The sequence below is a fragment of the Dufourea novaeangliae genome, unplaced genomic scaffold (assembly GCF_001272555.1).
Source record: "Dufourea novaeangliae isolate 0120121106 unplaced genomic scaffold, ASM127255v1 scaffold39, whole genome shotgun sequence".
Lineage (NCBI taxonomy): Eukaryota > Metazoa > Arthropoda > Insecta > Hymenoptera > Halictidae > Dufourea > Dufourea novaeangliae.
Genome location: NW_015373918.1, coordinates 1,616,388 through 1,635,001, shown reverse-complemented (window position 1 = coordinate 1,635,001; position 18,614 = coordinate 1,616,388). Strand labels below are relative to the sequence as shown.

The following is an 18,614-nucleotide window of genomic DNA, read 5'->3' as shown; positions in this document are numbered from 1 at the left end:
CAAAAACTCTCCCTTCAATATTTCCCGCCACAGTCGAGCCGGCGACGAACGCAACGTTGGTCTCTCGATTAATCGATAAGACAGTTGCCGGCGGCGGTGCCGCTCGTTTCCTTATCATTGGCCTAGTTCGGGGTCAGGCTACCGGGGGCGCTGCACCGGTTCTGTCTCCCTCTTTTTCCGACTCTCTCTCTCTCTCTTCCCCCTCTCTCACTCTCTCTGTCTGTCTCTCTTCTCTCTTTCCGCCGCCTACGTTCAAGTCGAATTCAACATTGACCGTCGTCGGACGGGCCTCGTCGCCGGGGCGAAACTCTCTCGCGTGCACGCGTCCGCCGTGACGGAAAAATGACGGGCACCGGCTCGCGCGACTCTATCGTGTGACGGCACGCTTGGTGACGCGCGTTATGTAAACGTCCTGCTCCCGGGACCAGGCTGTTCATCGTCCGCGCTAGCATGAGCATTTCCCAGGACAGCGCGGCCACGATCGTCTGCAGGGAGGTCTTCGACGAGACGTCGCATCCGTCGAACGAAGGTACGTGCGAGAGAAACTCGAGGTCCTCAGCCACCCCCCACTCTTCCCCCCCAGTGAGATCTTTTTGGGGCCCATTCGAAAACCCTTCCCCCTACCCCCTGTCGTTCTTCAGTCACGATCGATGTAGCACGGGAGGGAGGGGAGGGGGTGGTTTATTCTTCATCTCGCCATCGAACGTCAATCCCCCTTCCTGCACCCTAACTGGACCCATAATTCCGTGAGACGAGCCTCTGGGGTCGCGGCCTTGAACAATCGCGTCCTCTCCTGTCGTTGCACTCCTGTCTACCAGTTCATCCTTTTATCGAGCCATTAGACGACCGTATAACCTTCACGGATGAAGCGTTTGACAGACAGGAAAGATAGCGTGTCGTGGGTTGATTCCAATTGAGGATCGATTATAGGGGAAATATAGAGATTCGTGCTGGGATTGATATACAGTCCGATGATGGAAAAGACATTGTGTTGCGAAACATTCGGTTGCGCAATGAAAACTGACGTGTATGTACATACGTGCCAGCGGACTGGCTGGCGTTTCATGGCGGGGGTGGTTTCAGCCAGTTGTCAGTATTTACGCTTCCTTGTTCGATTTATGATTGCGAGCTCTTTTCGATAATATTTTTATGAGTTTTTGGGTGCTCGGATTAAAAATTGCTTCGTTGCTGTCTTCAGAGATTAGGGTACAAATCGGAGCATGCCGTGAGGACTGGTTGAAAATTAAAAAGTACTACCATTTTAATGCAATATTTTCAGGTTACGTCACGGTTTTTTTTTCATTCCAATAAACGACAGTGAATTCTTTGTAATTAGAATATAATTATAATTTGATATTTCCGGAAATAATAAACCACTCGCTCCATGAATTTCAGGCCAAGAAATTCCCCGAAGGTAATTAGAATTCCGTAAATAAATCTGACGATTTTAACTGCGCCGCGATTGCATCCAAGAGTTCCTATTGCACCGGATGATGTCACATGGTATATCACAATGTACGATGGCAATTCTCCCTAGAATTGAAATTAAATTCAATGTACCAATGACTCGATTTAACAATTTAATAGGAAAATGGTCAAAATTTTAAAAGTCATAAATAAAACGTTGAATGGTTGAACGGTGTCGGTGGTGAGTTTCCTTGTTTATTTACACCGCAGCCGGACGGGAGCAGTGAGCTCGTAGCCTAGCGCGCCGAGGAAAATCAATAGGATCCGCAGTGCGGCGAAAGTTTTGTCGTAAGGCTCGAGAACCTCCCCCCTGTGCCAGTCGGACGAACGACGGAATTCCGCAGACCGTGATATCACCCTCGCCAAAAATCATCCCCAAAACACATATATTTCAGAACCTCCGTCAACGAACTCTATCCAGAATCCATGAAATCGTAGATCGTAGCGATCGTGACGTTCACAAAAATTTCACCACCGCCCCTGAAGGGAAGACAGATGTTCCGTCGGGTTCACCCTCGTACACCGGGGGTAGCCACCTGTCAAAGACTTCCATGATGGAATTTTTAATCGGTCGTCTTTCACAGTACTCTTGCTGTTCGCGACTCGCCCGCAACGTAGGCTCGTAAACTATTCAGAGCTGCTCGATGAATGAAAACGGGATTCTTTGCCATCGGGACCTGATCTTCCGTGGCTAATTATACCGTTAAACTTGAACGTTGCCAGCGCTTCCGGCAGTGCGCGGCAGTTTTCGAACGTGATTCCGCCAAACGGAATCCATTTCACCTGTGCAAGTTTTCACGTTCACAGGATCGTTATGATAATGGAATACGGGGAAAATGTCTTCTCTGGAGAAGACGGGAGCACGTTTCATTTTATCGGTACACAGAGACGACGTGCGTCCCGTTCGACGGAATAACACACGGTTGAACCCGGGGGCGCGATGAATTATTTATACAGATCGCGTGAAACGTCAGCGGCGCAACATGACGCGTTCCACGTTAATTGTCCACGACGATGTTCGATCGAATGGAACGAGATTATTAACGTCGCGTAAGATTGGCGTTTTATCTGACATCGGTGTACCGTCCCTCTCTGGTAGCTCTTTAAGCCGTTAATTTTCGGATATTTAACTGGAAAGTGTGCCCAAGTAGTACAGGCCACTGGAGAATTAATTAAGCACGAAAGAGGGTCGATGAACGGTGTATCGAATTAAAGCGAGCGAGTATAATAGACGGTTGTCGTTATCAGAGAGTTTGTTAGCTTTTGTCATGATAAGCGCTTTGAAGTTCAGAGGTTAGACGAATATAAAGGGTAGATTCTATAAATTCTTTCGTATTACAGTGGACTTCTCGAGAACATTTTTTACTTGAATGTATCTTATTGGATCACTTCTTTTCTCTTGTCCTTCAACCTTAATGTTTTTTTAGTTTGTGCTAAGACATTCTAGATTATTTCTTAAAATCACGCGAAACATTTTTTTACGCACGAAGAATTGTGAAGTTGTAACTACTAATTCAAGATCGTAGTATTTTTAGTTTATTCTATGTTTAATGAAAATTTTAATTTAATGCATACAGTATGTACAACATTAAAAATTGTCTAAGTTCAATACTGTCTCTTTCCACGTAAATACTACGCAATTTGTTGGCCAAGTAACGGTGTGCGTTACCGTGAAGACATCTTAACGCCCCTTTTCTTCCGGAACAACAGTTCCGCGTTACCATGTGTACCCTCCACCTGGCCTATAATCGATAGGCATCGTTATAACCCGCACACGGCCGACTCGAGAACCTTGAAATCACTTGTTCCAAGAGTATATTAATACCTTCTCGTGTTACACATCGACGGGAGTATTTATAGTAGCAGACAATTTAAAAATTTCACCCTTAACCCAGGTACGCTGAAATCTACCCCCGCCCGTTTTTTTTTTCATTTTTCGCGACACGAAGATTCCAGGGGTTGAACAATGCCGGCGTAACACGTCAAGAGTTTCTTTATTCCGCGGACATCCTTGACCCCTTTGGAAGCTTTATAAAGCTCGTGGGCGCACGCATTCCGAGCGAAAGCCGACTGTTTCCAGGGAAATTAATTTCTATGACGACGATCCTCGTAAAGGGTATGTGATGGGTATTTTAGGGGAGCTATATCGTTAAAAACAGATGGTGATCTTTGACATGTTAGCTCTCCTTGTTACTGTTATTAACGCATGCCGATCTATCTAGTTGTGAAATACAATTGAACATCCTTTTTAACCCTATACAGGACAATTACTTTTTACACCACTCAACGCGTTTATTTATATATTTCAATATGAGGTGATTAGAATCCTGTCGGTTTCAGTACCTACTACACTCTCGGAAGATATTGCAAGGTTAAAAAATTCTTATACCAATTTTACATAAGAAGAAAATTTCAAATCGTCTGTAGAATATTTGTTTCACCCTAAACCATTACATGATTTTCCGTACATAAGAATAAAACAAAATGAGTAAGAATAATTGCCAACGAAACATTATTCGATGTACAAAAAATACGATCTAGTTCACATTGTTACACACATCGTGACAAAATTGGATTTAAAAATCTTTAACTGATTAAGTAGAAAATGATCGAAGAATTAGTAGAAATTGTAATCGAATACAAATAGTCTTCGAAAAAACGGTATTCACCCATGGATTCAAGACACTCTGTACACACCACCGTCAACTATCTAATTGACTAATGGAGCGGGAACGGTTGCTTTTTCAGAGGTGCTCCAGTATGCCAGACGCCTGGGAATCGACCCCGATGCGGAACCGCACCTTATGGACTTGGCCCGGGAGGGCCTCATGGCGGCTCTGCCGAAGGGTTGGCGGCCGTGCTTCCACGAGGCGACTGGGGCTTGGTATTATTACCAGGCTTCCACCGGAACCACAACCTGGGAGCACCCGCTGGACGCCGTGTACAAGGAGATGGTCGAACAGGCCAGGGCAGGGAACAACACCAGGCAAATGAGCGTCGGTACGGATTGCCTCGTCATTACGGCTGAATGGAAAATATAGGATTAACCCTTTGCACTTGGACTGCATCCACGATGCATCCGTGTGTCCTCTACGACAGAGAACGTGACAGAGACCGATCGCACAGAGCACACATACACACACACACACACACACATACCTTACCCGTTTTTCGTTTTCGTTTCAATTATTCCGTAGTGAATGGACCAGAAGGGTGGGGGTTGGATGGTAGAGGGGTGGCATTGATTATCGTTTCGACCCCCTCGAGAATGTGATATAGACTGAGGATTACCTCTGTACCTGTTTTTTTTTTTTTTTTTTGGCATCAGTAACCAGTGCAGCAAATGTATACGCTCGTATGTAGGTCAAGCATTTTCCCGTTCCCGATGTAGCGTTATTTATTTTTTAACGGGGTTTGCATTTCCGCCTGTTGTACTGGCATGTAAATATATTGTACATGAATAAAGTATTGAAGTGATTTCTTGACTCGTGATGATGGCATGTTTTACTGTTTCGTTTCTCTATATCTTTTGTTTTTTGCTCTTTCGTTTACGCGGATGACATGATCCTTTCGTGCAAAGGGTTAACACTTGGAACTATTTTCATGAAGCCTCGTTCTACCCAGACAAATTTTATTCGTCCGTGGATGTTGAATGATTGTTCTTTCTGTCAAGGTTCTTTTTTTCAGTTGGACAGTTAATGCTGGAGTTGTTTCTGAATTTCTATATTTATTCCTTTAACGGGTTATCGTTGCTCGAACAGAGATCGACGAATATTCCGTCGAGATGTACAATCTCGTATAACGAATAAAAATTGAAGTGCTTTTTTATTCATAAGAATACAATACATAAGAATCCTGTAGATATCGATAAGGATTTTATAGATAAAGACTACTAAATATGAATTGTGACGATACTTCTTTCCGAGAACAAGTGAAAGTTTTTCATCATTAGCGGTGGAAATTATCCACCACGTACCACAGAAGGCGTTCAATAACTTCCGTCGTACATTACGTCACACGTTCCGACCAGCGAGTAAGAAAAATATATAAATCTCAATTTACTTTTTATAGATAAACAATCTTCCAACACGTGCGTGACATTGGTCCGACACAAGGCTAAGATACGCGTCAACAGCGAGCTGCTCGATTTCACACTAGCAATTCCAGACACTCGACCGGAATACAATGTACACCGTTAATCGGACATCTCTTTACCTCGAATCCGACTTTTTCCCCGGTATCGATTAGCTCTAATTCACTCTTATCGACTACTTCGGTACATCCGATAAGATATAATCGTAATCCCGATACAATCGATTATCGTTCGCTACCACTGAATCTTATCGCGTCTCGATGCACAGAGACTCGAGAAAGACAACATCGGTCCCATAATTTTCCTAGGCCGTCCGAGGGAACACCTGTTGTCACGCTCGATTGCCAAAAGCTTCCTTCGTCGTTTCACGCTAATAACTCATCTCGTTAGCGGTGCTCGTTCGATCCGGCCACCCAAGGACCACGGTTGGCATTCGATTCCCCCGAGTTTGGCCTCTCGTCAAAAGATGAATTATATTTTTAGTCGTTTCACCGAACTTTTTGGCCCGTTGTCGCTCGGCGATTACGTCCGTTCCCCTCCCGTTTCGTTCTCGCTAGTTTTCGCACGCGCGAAAATTCTTCGTTTCGCATTCCACGCTTCCTTCGTCGATTACCCGGCGCGGTATCGTCGAACGATACCCGTATGATCGTTACGTAAAACGGAAACGATTCTCTCGCGCGCGAGCCTGACCTTGCCCGTTGTCGGCTCCGTGCAATTGCACACACGCGTTTCGTTTTCCTTACCAATGACCGCAGATCGCCGGCCGGTCTCGTGGACAACCACTACTTATTCGCTCGGCTCTGTTTTTTCTTCCTTCTTTTTTTTTTTTTTTTTTTACGTAACCGCGACTCTACTACGTTCAGATTTTATGTAACTTTTCGCGTTCGCCAGCTAGAAGCAGCTGGGAATCGAAACTTTGTCAATTGTTTACCGAATAAGCGCGAAACTGATCGCGATAACGAGCGGCTTATCGCTGAGAACGGTCGATTTGGAGACGATAAAAGCGATTGTTTGTTAGTAAATATATTTGGAAACTTATTCGGGATATGGATTGCAGAGGTTCGTTGTTTTGTTAATGGTACAATTGGTAATGATATGGAAGAGGGTTGTCGTTCTTGCGAATCAGGCATTCGATGGGCTTGCAGCGTGAATAATGGATAACGGGTTTTCTGTATTTATCGTAGAAACGTTAATGGGAATTAACGCATTTGTCGGTTTACTGTTAATTCTGTGATTACTTATACAGAGGTATAGTGATTAGGATAATCAGTTGAATTTCTTAAGTGACAAGCGAAGTAGGTAAATCTTCCTTTCTGATTTAGTAATCGAGACTGAATACCAATGAGCAATCCATAAATTTTATCAAACAAAAGTTGTCTGTAGATCAAAAGCAGATAGTCCATTAATAATATACACCATTGTATCAAGTGCACCAACAAGTAATACACAATATTTTGTCAAATTCAACACTTATCTCCGAGGAAATCAAAAGCCCGTACCGTTTCTGAAATATCTATCCCCGTTCTTCTGTGTTCACCGCCATTTTGAAAGAAGAAAACAGCAGAAAGGTGTTTGAAATTTAAGCTGTGTTACAAGTTTACTAAAAAGGAATTGGTTATTTATCGGCAGACCTAATATTAACCAAACGAAATATTTCAAAACATTCTTCGAAATGATATTCCTTCAAATTTCAAAATAAAAGAAACACTTTTATAAACATCTTTTGAAATCGATCATTATCGAGAATCCAGTATCGACCACGTGTTTTTCTGTTTACCGTGTTCGGAGTGAAACACGTCGCGGCGGCACAAACGAGCCCCATAGACTCTCGGCAGAATGCAGCAAGCCAACCGAATTAAGGGGACCATGTGTGTTCATTCCACGCGATTCGAGGGCAATACAGTTACAGACGAACGAATTCGTTCAGCGATTCCCTCGATCGGATAGGCGCGGACGACGAGGACGACGTCGCCGCTCGTACCCGAGGGCCCTTGAAAACTCTTTTCGAACGGGCTAGCCGCGGGAGCGTGCGACACATTCGTTAAGGCACTCACGTGTCGGCGCGCTCGCTCGTGAAAGTACGTAATAGTCGCTTGAAATGTAGATCCGTCCAATTATCGCGCCGACGCCGCCGTCGCGTATCGAACGCGAATTGTCGCCGGGATGAGGCTTGTTTTACTGACGCGGTTCCGAGCCGTGCGACGCGAGTTGAATCGAAAGGGAGCGGTAAATAGACGCTCATCGCGATGGTTGGATAAAATTTTCAGTCAGAACGAACAGAAAATAGTCGCGTCATTATAACTTCGCGTAGAAAAATTGTTGCTGTGGCCAAAACGAAATTCAATTGAATAATATTTTGCTACTTAGGTTTTGGTATATTCATATTTCTACCGAAATGGTTCAAAATACATATTCTTGGGATAATATTCGTCATGGTTTATTGACGTCCTGTGCGATGAAATTAGTCGAAGTTTTAATTTCAATATCGTCTCTCTAGTTCTTAATTGTTGTATCTCTACTAGTTTCTGAACTGGGAAAACTGAGTTTAAAGTTTATGAAGCTTAATATCATGGAGACAGGAAAGTACTGAAATAATCAGTCACGCTATAATATCATCTAGTGAGTTGCTATTTGTTACAATATTTGACAAAATTTTATTTTATTAACATAAATTTTTAATTCTTGTTAGTATTTAGAGTTACAACCATTAAGAAAAAAAGACTTTCAGAGTTTCAGAGTTTCAGAGTTAGGAGTTGTAAGAATATTTGTTGTTTTCTAGGTTGAATTTTCTTTACATTATGGTGAATTTGTATTCTCTGAGCCAATGAGACGCACGTAGATTGATTAATTCAATTTTGTTGAAAAATGGACTAAGAACTATTAAGAACTCGGACGACGATATATTTTGCGGATTTGAATGTAAGTGATCAAGGTTGCCATACAAGAGAAGCGTCTCTCTTTTCTTAGTTATTACAATCGTTATTATAAAGTGTCATTTGGTTGACGGTCGTCTTCACATTCGTGGATGAGGTCGGATCAGCACGGACGAAATTGCAGGATCGTGAAAAGTCAATATTTGGTAGCGGTTCCACAGCCTCCATCATTTTCGTTTCCGTTCCGCGGATAGTAGAAGATTACAGGCTCGGCTGTGTAAAGAGCATAGGTTTTTGAATTTCACCGACATCGACGAATGGTTCGAAGGCTTTATTTTCAGGAATTCACCACTATAAACAAAGTCCATTACTTATTCCCTTCTTTATTCGTACCTCTTTTTATTTAAACGTATTCCGTCCCTTCTTTAACGAATCAACAAACTTAAAAAAAAGAATCGTAAACATTTCCCGACCATCGCTCGTTATTTAGACGCAATCGTTTCGCTCAAAAGGATAAAAGAGATACAAGTACGCCCGGCGCTCGTGAAAAGCGTTTCAAAAACCGGGAGGAAAAAACGGAGCACACGGTTCTAGACGTGTCGAGAGCACTCCTCGTTGATATATAATAATCGGTACCGCGCTTTTCCAGGCTTTTAGGCGTATTTTCTTATCCGTTTCATTGCTGTCCCTGTTATCTCCGAGGCGAAAGGGAAAAGAGGGACGAAAAAACACAGTCGTTTTTCCCTCGAGTGGGCCATCGTGATCGAAGAAAGGTTGCGTTTCTCTGATCCATGAACCGAGTATCGACTCCCATCTCTTTCGAGTTCCCCCATCGTTTCGTATCGAAACAGCAACAGAGAATATATTTTTAGTCGAACATATTGTAATATGTACCTTCGGCAAAGACAATTTAATACAGCAAGTGCATATTTATATATTTGTCTTCTTTCGTAGTTTAACTGAAGAAATGGATTGATAACTACTATCTGAGGCTTTTCTTCTATACGGAATCTCGTATAATCTTTTAATAATTAAGTCATAATGTTCTATCAATATTATCTATATCTATTCAATGTTTTCTTTCTGGCCCCCTCTTCCATATCTCGCTCTACTGGTTCTGTGTCCATCGCTTATAAAAACGTCTCTTGAACGTGAAATCAAAGTACGATTATCTAACAAAGCTACTGATGTATATCTTTTGATCGACAGAGGAGGATTCAAAGACAACCGCCAAGGACCTAGAATCACACGAGGAGGCGACGTTGCCCAAGGAGACCTCTTCGTCGAAGGACACGGCAAAACTCTCTACAAAGATTACTTCACAACCGACCAGGATCCCCACGAAACTTACACCCCTGAAGAAACTAGACAAGTCTGATGGAGCACGGAGAAAGGAGAGCCCGAATCAGGAAAAGCAGCCAAAGTTCCATGACGACCAGAAGCCGGACACTCCTCTGTCGAGTGACAGAGTAGGCAGAGACTACACGAACCTGAAGTTCCAGGATCCGAAGTTTTACGAGTGTCCAAAGCTCTTGGAAATTGTGGCCTCCACGTTTTCAGCGACGACAGACGGTACCCTGCCTATAAAGGAGCTAGACCTGAAAGAAGTCCTCAAAAGATCAGAATCACTTAGCCCCAGAAACGAGAAGTGGGAGCAGCTCTCCTGCAAGTTCAGCTCCGAGGAGAGTGTCATAGACATCGATAAATTGAGCGCATCTACGTTGTTCAAGTCAGAGAAACCTGACAAGTTCGACAAGGAAAAACATCCCAGCCAGTTCGGTCAGCAGAAGGAACTCACGCTCAGCGGTGGTGGGACTATGTTTCTGAAAAGCAACAGGAGCAGAGATACTACGCCCAGTCAGGAGGCCGGGAAGCTCGATGACTTTCGATCTGTCGCGATCGCTGACGGGAGCGCCACGGTTGGAGGAGAGAGATTGAAGTCGATTCTCAGGGAAAAGCAGCCAGAAGATGGTAAGGAAAAGTTATGTTCATTTCAGAGATTAAACAAACACTTAGGGTACAGGTTATCCTTTAGATTAGAAATTTTTGAATTAAATGAAATGTTAACGAACTGATTCCTTATTGTTCCAAGATTAACGTAACATTGCATATCGCTATTTTATTATGATATTCCATATTCTTAAGTAGAACTTATTTTTTATACTTATTTATATACTCTGGTTAATTAATACTTTAGCAATTAATGAAAAAAATAAACGGATCATTCTTTCAAATTGAGTGTTAATTTCGATTAATATACGACAGACGACAGGCCAGTGGAGGAAGAGCGCAAGAGCGTTCGCTTCGACATAGAGAGAGAAGTGGACATCAAGTTCACCTATTCAGGATCTGTGGAGGAATGGGAGTCCGAGTCAGAGGAGCAGGACGTACGAATATCCGCTGTGATTTCGAATAAGATCACCGGTATGATTCTGTCCTCTCAGAGATCGAATTCCCAGAGCTTCGACGACGAGAACAGAGACGATTCCGAGAGCAAGGTCGAGGAAGACACTCGCAGGAGCTCGTCGTCCGATAAGGTCGAGCCTCTAGGTAAAAATTCTAAAGTCGTCGGCAAGAGGTTCGTCGTCCAAAACGTCTCCGAGAATGAGCACCGTAGCCAGATGGCGAGAGAGAGTTCGTCGCGAGAGAGTGTATCGAGAGAGAGTAGCCTGGACTTTGTGCCGAACAAGTTCGATAAGGTGAAAAATATCGATCTTGTCTCGAAAAGCGAGACTGACTGCAGCGTGCCGAGGAGCAGTGACTCCGACGAGTTCAGGAAGAGCAAGATAAAAACGGACAAGCCGAGGAAATCGGCGATAAGATTCTCGAAGGAGAGGCAAACGGATGACGACGACACCTCCGATTTCTCGAGAGTCAATCAGGAGGAGGATTCTTCACGAAAGGACAGCGGTGAGATCAGGAGTTTCGACGAGGTCAGGTCGAAGTTGGGCAAGGATCACCAGACCGACATTGACTTGCTGAAGAAGGAGTTCGAAGACAAGCTAAAGGAGACGAGGATGGAACTGGAGGAGAACTACGTGGAGCAGAAGAAGCTGTTGCAGAGGAACCTGACCGACAGATTGGAGGAGCTAAAACGTGAGATGGCTGAGAAGGTCGGTATCTGCGTTCCAGTCGACCTCCCCTTTTCTTAATACACTTTCCACTGATACATTCGATGGTTTTACAGGAAGAACGGGAGATCGAGAGGTTGATCGCCGAAATGGACGTGGCAAGGCTGGAGAGTCTGAAAAAAGTGAAGGCTGAATTAGAGGTCTGTTACGAGAAGGAAAGACAAGAGATTCTGGCCAACCTGAAGACAGAGCTCGACGAAAGGAGGAGGGAACTGCTGGAATTGAGGAACCAGGAGCTGGGAAAGCTGGAGGACGAACACGAACGTGACCTGGGCGAGGAGAAGCTTGCTAAACTAAACGAAATAGAACTGACCAGACAGCATACGGAGAAAATCGAGGGGATGAAGAAAGAATTGGAGAAAGAGTTCGAGGATTTACGCACCGAGCTGATGATGCAGCAAAGGGAGAAAATAACGAAAATCACGGAGGATCACGAGAAGTGTCTAGCTGATATTCTGCATAATTTTCGAATCGACGTGAGTACCTGACGATGCCTATTACTCTAATGTACCTGGGAGTGTGCGCGCACACGCGCGACAATTGTTGCGCAACCTGTCGATCCACGCGACGTCACTCTACCAGTTGAAACAGCTACCTCGAATCCGTCGTTATTTAAGGAAATTAGGTTATCTATGGGCGATACAAAACGATTGGCGTTATGCAACAGGCTAGTTAACTCAGGCTCGAGGCGTTCGTCCAGCGAGGCATCGTTAGCCGGCAACTTCGCTTTCTGCGAACGCAATAAAACTGCTCGTCGAGCTCCTTTGGTGCTAATAGATTCGTCATTCAGTCCCCCAGTTTCGCCCACGATTGTGTAACACCGTACGGAACACGACTTGACGTAACTTGACCGCAGAGTTTCTCCTGGAACTGTGTGTACTCCCAAGGATTACATACATATTTCGATGAACAATAAAGCTTGTCATGCAATGTCACTGTCGATAGAATAGACATGAGAAATTGTAACACGAACAAGACAAAAACATTTCTGTTTTCAATGATAGTCTACGGTTTTATAAATCGATACGAGAGGAGAGTAAATAAAAATTTACGGAATCTGTTAAGTTTTTCTGTTATAAACACACGGTGTCTGTGTTCTATTAGCTAGTATCAGTAAGACGGTCAATGAATTATGTTCCATATATTTATAATATTAAAATAGTATTAGGACTTCTACCTGAAAGTCAACTTTACAGAACATTACGAAATTTCAGAAGTTTTCCAATCGTCTATAGGACATTAAAGTTACTAGTTTCTATTTTACAATGAAATAATAAAACAGATAAAAAATATACGATCTTTTTGTCCTGGTGTTTTAACACGGAAACCTAAGTCACCCAGACAGATTATTGATAAGTGTTCTTACATGGTTAGAGGATCTTAGAGGATTCTCACTTAGGGGATCTAGGTTCGATTATTTCCAGCAGCCATTGTTCGAATCGCTTCTGATTACGTTGGAGGGTCGAACAACCGCATCGAGGAGGATCCGATGGACCAGGTGGTGTTTGTCATTCGATGTTTGTCAACGTCCTGATGAAACGGTGGAGCTCCGTGTTTCCCGTGAACGCTGTCTGAAGCGAGTCTCGTCTGGTGCCGTTTCAGGAGGCTCTCACGCGGAAGATGCACAAGCAACGTTTAGAGGATATCCGTGCTGACTTCACGCGGGACGCGGAGAAAGAGGCGCGGAAGCAGTCGGAGCAACGATCGGTGCAGCAGGAGACCGTCGACATCGAGAAAATGAGATCGGAGAATCGACTGCTGCAGGACAAGTACACGGTATTGAAGGAGAAGTACAGGAAGCTGAAGAACGACGTTCGTCTCGCTGTCGAGAGGAGGAGCTGGAGGAAGATGGGATACACATCGGCCTCTGAGACCGAGAAGTCGACGTCCACGAGGACGAGAACCGATAGGACCGAGTCGTCGGAACAAAAGTGAGTCGATTTTGACCTTTCTTTGTGGATCACTTTGGTCAACCATTTGTTTTTCAAACCATTTGTCTACCGAACATCAATTTTAACAAATTCTGCTGTGGCGATTAGTCGATGTCGAGAGGCTGATTAGAGAGTTAAAGATTGAAATTTTTAGGTGATTATGTTAGAACAATCTGGACCATGGTTATGGACCTTGATGAAAAGAACGGGATAGTGTTGTATCATTTTTTTCTGGAAGGAATGTGTATAATAGAGATTGCAATTTCTTAATTCATCGTGACAGTGGTATACATGTGACGTAGTAGTCTTCGACACCGTTGTAGAAGCCTTTGTAAAATTTGTATAGAATCTGTTTAAAGTTCAGAGTTTAAATTTATGGAGAAATACGAAAGAATGATTGAATTGCAAATGGTTGACACGTTGTATTATACTGTAGAGTGTTTGTACGCGTGACAGTCCTTTAAACGGGCATGGAAGCATGCTTTCTATCCGTACCTATTCGAATATACAGGTTACTTCCAATTTTAAAATTGTATAAATATAAATGATAATAATATTATTCTGAAAAGTTTTCACGAAGTGTATAATTTTTTTAGACTTCACCCTGTGTATTCTAACAGCAATTGTTCGTCTAAATCATGTTAAGTGTATTAACGTTACGTTCTTGCACATCCATTTATCTCATCACTGTCTCCAGTACCTTCACAGTCAGCGTCACTTAACCACATAAACTTTGTAATATATTACTTGTACATCTCAAACGTCCTCTATAATATAAACTACAAGAATTCAAAACCATTCTTCTTGTTTACCATTGCCCAAAGAACATTCTACTTAACACTTTCAACCCCAAGTACTAACGTCAGCACGTGCTTAATAACCTTACGCTTTCAAATTTTGTACATATATTCACTAAACAACATTTCTAAATTATATTTTGTGACGAGCCCTCTTAACCTCTTTCTAACACGTTCGCCAACGCGTCGACGAGTGACAAGTGACCACCCGCTTAACGTTCGCACAATGCAACTAAAAACGACTCTAATAACTTATCGGATACAGTTTTGAAAAGTTGAATATTTCGTTATCAGGGGGATTTCTGAGGACGAATTTGCATCTTGACGCCGCGGAGACGAACTCACGAAATGGCCGTGATGACGGCTAGAGTGTTAACCTCGACGACCACACTGTACAAAAATTACATTACACCAACCCACCCGCCCCCAAACCATGTCCACGATATTTCTTCGTCCCTGACGTTAGCCGCGATGAGTATGCTGTGAAGGTACTGTCTCACGTTCATGCGATTCGTCCTAATGTCTGGCTATAGGCCTTAAATCGTGCTCGCAGTACCCCGGTGAGGAACACGCGCTCGAGCTCCGCGACGAGAAACGCGAAGCCGCAGGATTCTCATCCTGCGATCGAACAGCCCGAGGAACAACCGGAGCCGGAACTCTCGAACGCCCAGAGGGCCACCACTGGGCTCCAGAAGACGGTAACCGCCCCAGCCGCTGCGTCTATGTCGAAGACCGCCGCGAGATTCGAGTCCGACGACACGACCACCGCCAGCGAGACGAACGCTAACATGATGATGATAAAGAAGAAGAAAGCATTCAGCAAGAGAACGGGGAGCACGGCGAGACCCGGTTCGAACGTATCGAACAACAATAATCCCGACAATCCGGTCGAGAACATCAGGAAGCAGCTAGAGAAGCTGGAAGACCTCGGGGATCAGCTTCCCACCAATGAATCGGCCTACACGTTGCGATATCCTTTCCAAGACAAAGGTGAATGTCGATGAAAGTCGGATAATCTATGACCCTCACTTCTGACAGTGTACATATGTTTTGCATGAAGCATGGAATTATTTAATTTCGTAGTTCTATTTAAATACACCCCACTCGATGTACCATTTGAGTACGCAGAGCTTGATCAGCTTGAATTTTTCGCCTTTTCCTCTTCTATGCTCGTTATTTCCGTACACTTATTTTTCTGTTACAGTTCGATCGATCGTTTCTTTGTTCACGAACATGCCTGTTTATTTATTCCTTAGGAGTCTATAGACTTTACTTTGGCTAAACGGCGTACATTCCTCGACACCTAAGCGCACCGCCGGGACGTTTCTATTCTTCTTCCTGGTCATCGTGCTCGTTCGTTTCTTTTGTTCGTTTCTTTGTCTTCCGTCTCTCGCACGCGCCGTATTCGCTAGCCGACCGAATTCACGAGAGCTCCGCGGATGACACCGAAAAGGATTCTGCTCGATTTTCTAGCGCCGGCGAACGCCTCCTCGGAGCTGGAGTTCTTCCGGCACCGGATCCACGTCGAAAGGGACTCCGTGAGGAGGGCCCAGGAGGCGCTCCGGCACCAGGAGAACGCTTTTCAGGGCCGACAACGGGCTTGGCAGCAGCGAAGCGCACGGGCGACCCTGGAACAACTGGTTCAGGTGCGATTATCCAAGTTACATGTATCCGGGATCCATCACCGGGCCATTATCGGTATCGATTAACCAGCGAACGATTCTTTCGTGAATCCCGGGAGTAAGTTGCAAAACTTGAGGAATGAAATGATCCCGACTTACATTAGACAGATTATCCACTTGTAACTTGAACTTAATTCTTGTTGGGCTTGGTATAAAATAACTTCGAAACGAATTAGTTAAATCGTTTTTTTATCGATTAATGATATAATTACCTTCAATGGAACGATATATTCTATGTTACCGTATTGTTTATAGCTGACAGAGAAATGAGTTCAACTGTGTATGATATGTTGATCTTTATATACCCTGGTGATAGAGCAGTCGTCCAATAGATTTGTAGAAAATAGAAGTGGTAGCCATGGCTGTTATGCGTGATTTTAATCGGAATAGAAGGAACTTCCAAATGTCCTTTTTGATTAGTTATCGACACCCAAATTTCCAGTTTCTTGTACGAATTCGTTCAATGTCCAAGAAGTTCAGATCAAATAGTAGATGATAAAATGTCTTTTTAATTTCGAATGGGAGACCGTGGATTTGACGTACTCACGGCCGAATTGCAGGAAGAACGCGAACTCTCGGATATGGAGGTGAGCCTACATCGCACCAAGAGTCTCTTAGGGGAGAAAGTTATACACCTGAGACAACTAGAGCAAACACTGGAGAGAGTGGCGAGCGCAAAACGGAACGAGAACGACGCGGCTTCTACGCGAAACGACGAATTAACATTGAGCGATATGTCTAGCGCCAGCAGTGGCTTCAGCTCCACTGACCTGGGAACGGACACGTTTATAGGTGAGGCAATGAGGAAACAGACACCCCCAACTTACGACCCATCGTATCATCCCCGTTATGTTTCCTTTCTCTCATCGTTTCTCATTGTGTTTGATTACGTTCCTTTTGAATCACCATTGAATTGTCTGGGAACGACAGACAGGCAGACCGTTAAACCATTGATTTTCATCGCAAGAATTTACTTTTTCGGTCTTGTGTCACGATCACCCGTATTCAGACAAACCGGATCACTACCAGGAGTCGACGGAAATCATCGCAAGCCTGGAAAACCTAAACTCGGAGATACGTGAGATTTGGGGCGTGCTGAACAAACGGCAGGACAGTAACGTGCCGCCGCCGCCAACATTGATGTACTCTTATTTGCGATGGCTGCGATACCACCATCTCGCCGCGCAACCGAACAACGTGCAAGGTTCGTAAGAATCTCAAGGGTTATAGGAGCGATTTTAAACTATTGTATTGGATTAATGCATAAATAATGGACATTTTTCCCTGTGGCAAATCTTTTTTTAAACATAACAATAATTTATTTAATCGAGTAGTTATTTCCCATTATGTGCTGTGTACCATAACAATCCAGCCATATAACCTGCCTTCGGAAAAGTGAAATAACAGCAGTACGAAGATAACACTTTGAGACTTCTCATTACTAATAATACCCTTTGTATTACTAATTTTTTTAATATTGCTAGTAATACCCTTTTCTATTATAAACGGTTGTCTAAATACTCACAGTATTTACATGAATAATATCCTACATTACACAATTTCCAAATAGTCAAATTCTTTCGTGTTTCGATTTCTCTCTTGTATAATCTTTCATGATTTCATGAAACATGGATCATTCTGGACCCGCGGTTCGTAAAAAAATCCCTACAGCCTTTACTAAATAATAGATGGAAAAAGATTACATAGGTCTCCGTTTAGAAAACTATAAGTATATTAATCTGACTACTTGCGACAAGATTTGTTGAGGTTTTACTTTTCTTGACGTTGTTCGTTTCTTTCCTAGGAACGTTTGGTACCCCGAACATACAGTCAAACATCCTGTCCCAGCTGACAGCCGCGCAACCACCCCCCACCACCACGCAGAACATCATCGCCCAATACGGACCTAACAGCGGTTTCACGACCAGCGTGGGGACCGTCGAGAAAGCCACCTCGAATCTGATGGAGAGAACGTGGAATCTGAGGGATTGGCTGCGTCAAGCTCGTGTCGAAAACACTGACCTGATCAGTCCGGGTCAGGCGACCCTCTGAAGGGAATCCTATTGTATACGAAAAAATTCGTTTCCAAATGAAAGCCATTGACGAAACGAACTTCTCTACACCGATGATCGGAATACAGACCTTCCGAATCGTTCCGAGTATATCAGATTACTCGTATGATTTGGTAAAAAAAAAAAGGATAGGTTTGGAGATTTTCTGAATTGGTTCTGACAATAGTAACGATTGAATCGATGAAAAGTTTTAAATGGATGGAACACTTAACACTGTGGTGGGTTCGGATTTGTCTTAATCGTGATTGAGTTGGTCTAATGTCTCGTTCCTCGGTTTATCGCGACTAATCCGGACTTCACCGTAGAAGAAGAATCGTTTCGTTCAAGGTTTAATTCGCCGGAGGGTTCAAGCACCAGTTTTGTTTCCGCAGATTTAATGCGGGAGTTTCTATATCTGTTCGAAGATATCTTCTCTTGTGAAACTAGTTGAATATTTCGTGTAATTGTATCGGATGTCTAATAAGCAGTGAGAAAATTTCTATAAAATAGGTATTATAAAGTAAGATTTCAATTCTGTCCGTTAAGAATTGGAATGGAGTTTCTTTGTTACAATGTGGCGTAATTGGAA

General features: G+C 43.5%; 1 protein-coding gene across 1 annotated transcript; it reads left to right on the top strand.

Annotated features, from left to right (window-relative positions):
* The first annotated feature begins 280 nt into the window (after window positions 1–280).
* Window positions 281–18,026, top strand: LOC107194446 (centrosomal protein of 164 kDa). The gene is made up of 11 exons (XM_015584071.1): window positions 281–529; window positions 4,216–4,467; window positions 9,643–10,404; window positions 10,699–11,546; window positions 11,621–12,040; window positions 13,167–13,495; window positions 14,846–15,282; window positions 15,766–15,938; window positions 16,535–16,766; window positions 16,984–17,178; window positions 17,779–18,026. The coding sequence occupies exons 1-11, from the start codon at window positions 451–453 to the stop codon at window positions 18,024–18,026; spliced, it is 3,975 nt and encodes a 1,324-aa protein (XP_015439557.1). The 5' UTR covers window positions 281–450.
* The last annotated feature ends 588 nt before the right edge of the window (window positions 18,027–18,614 follow it).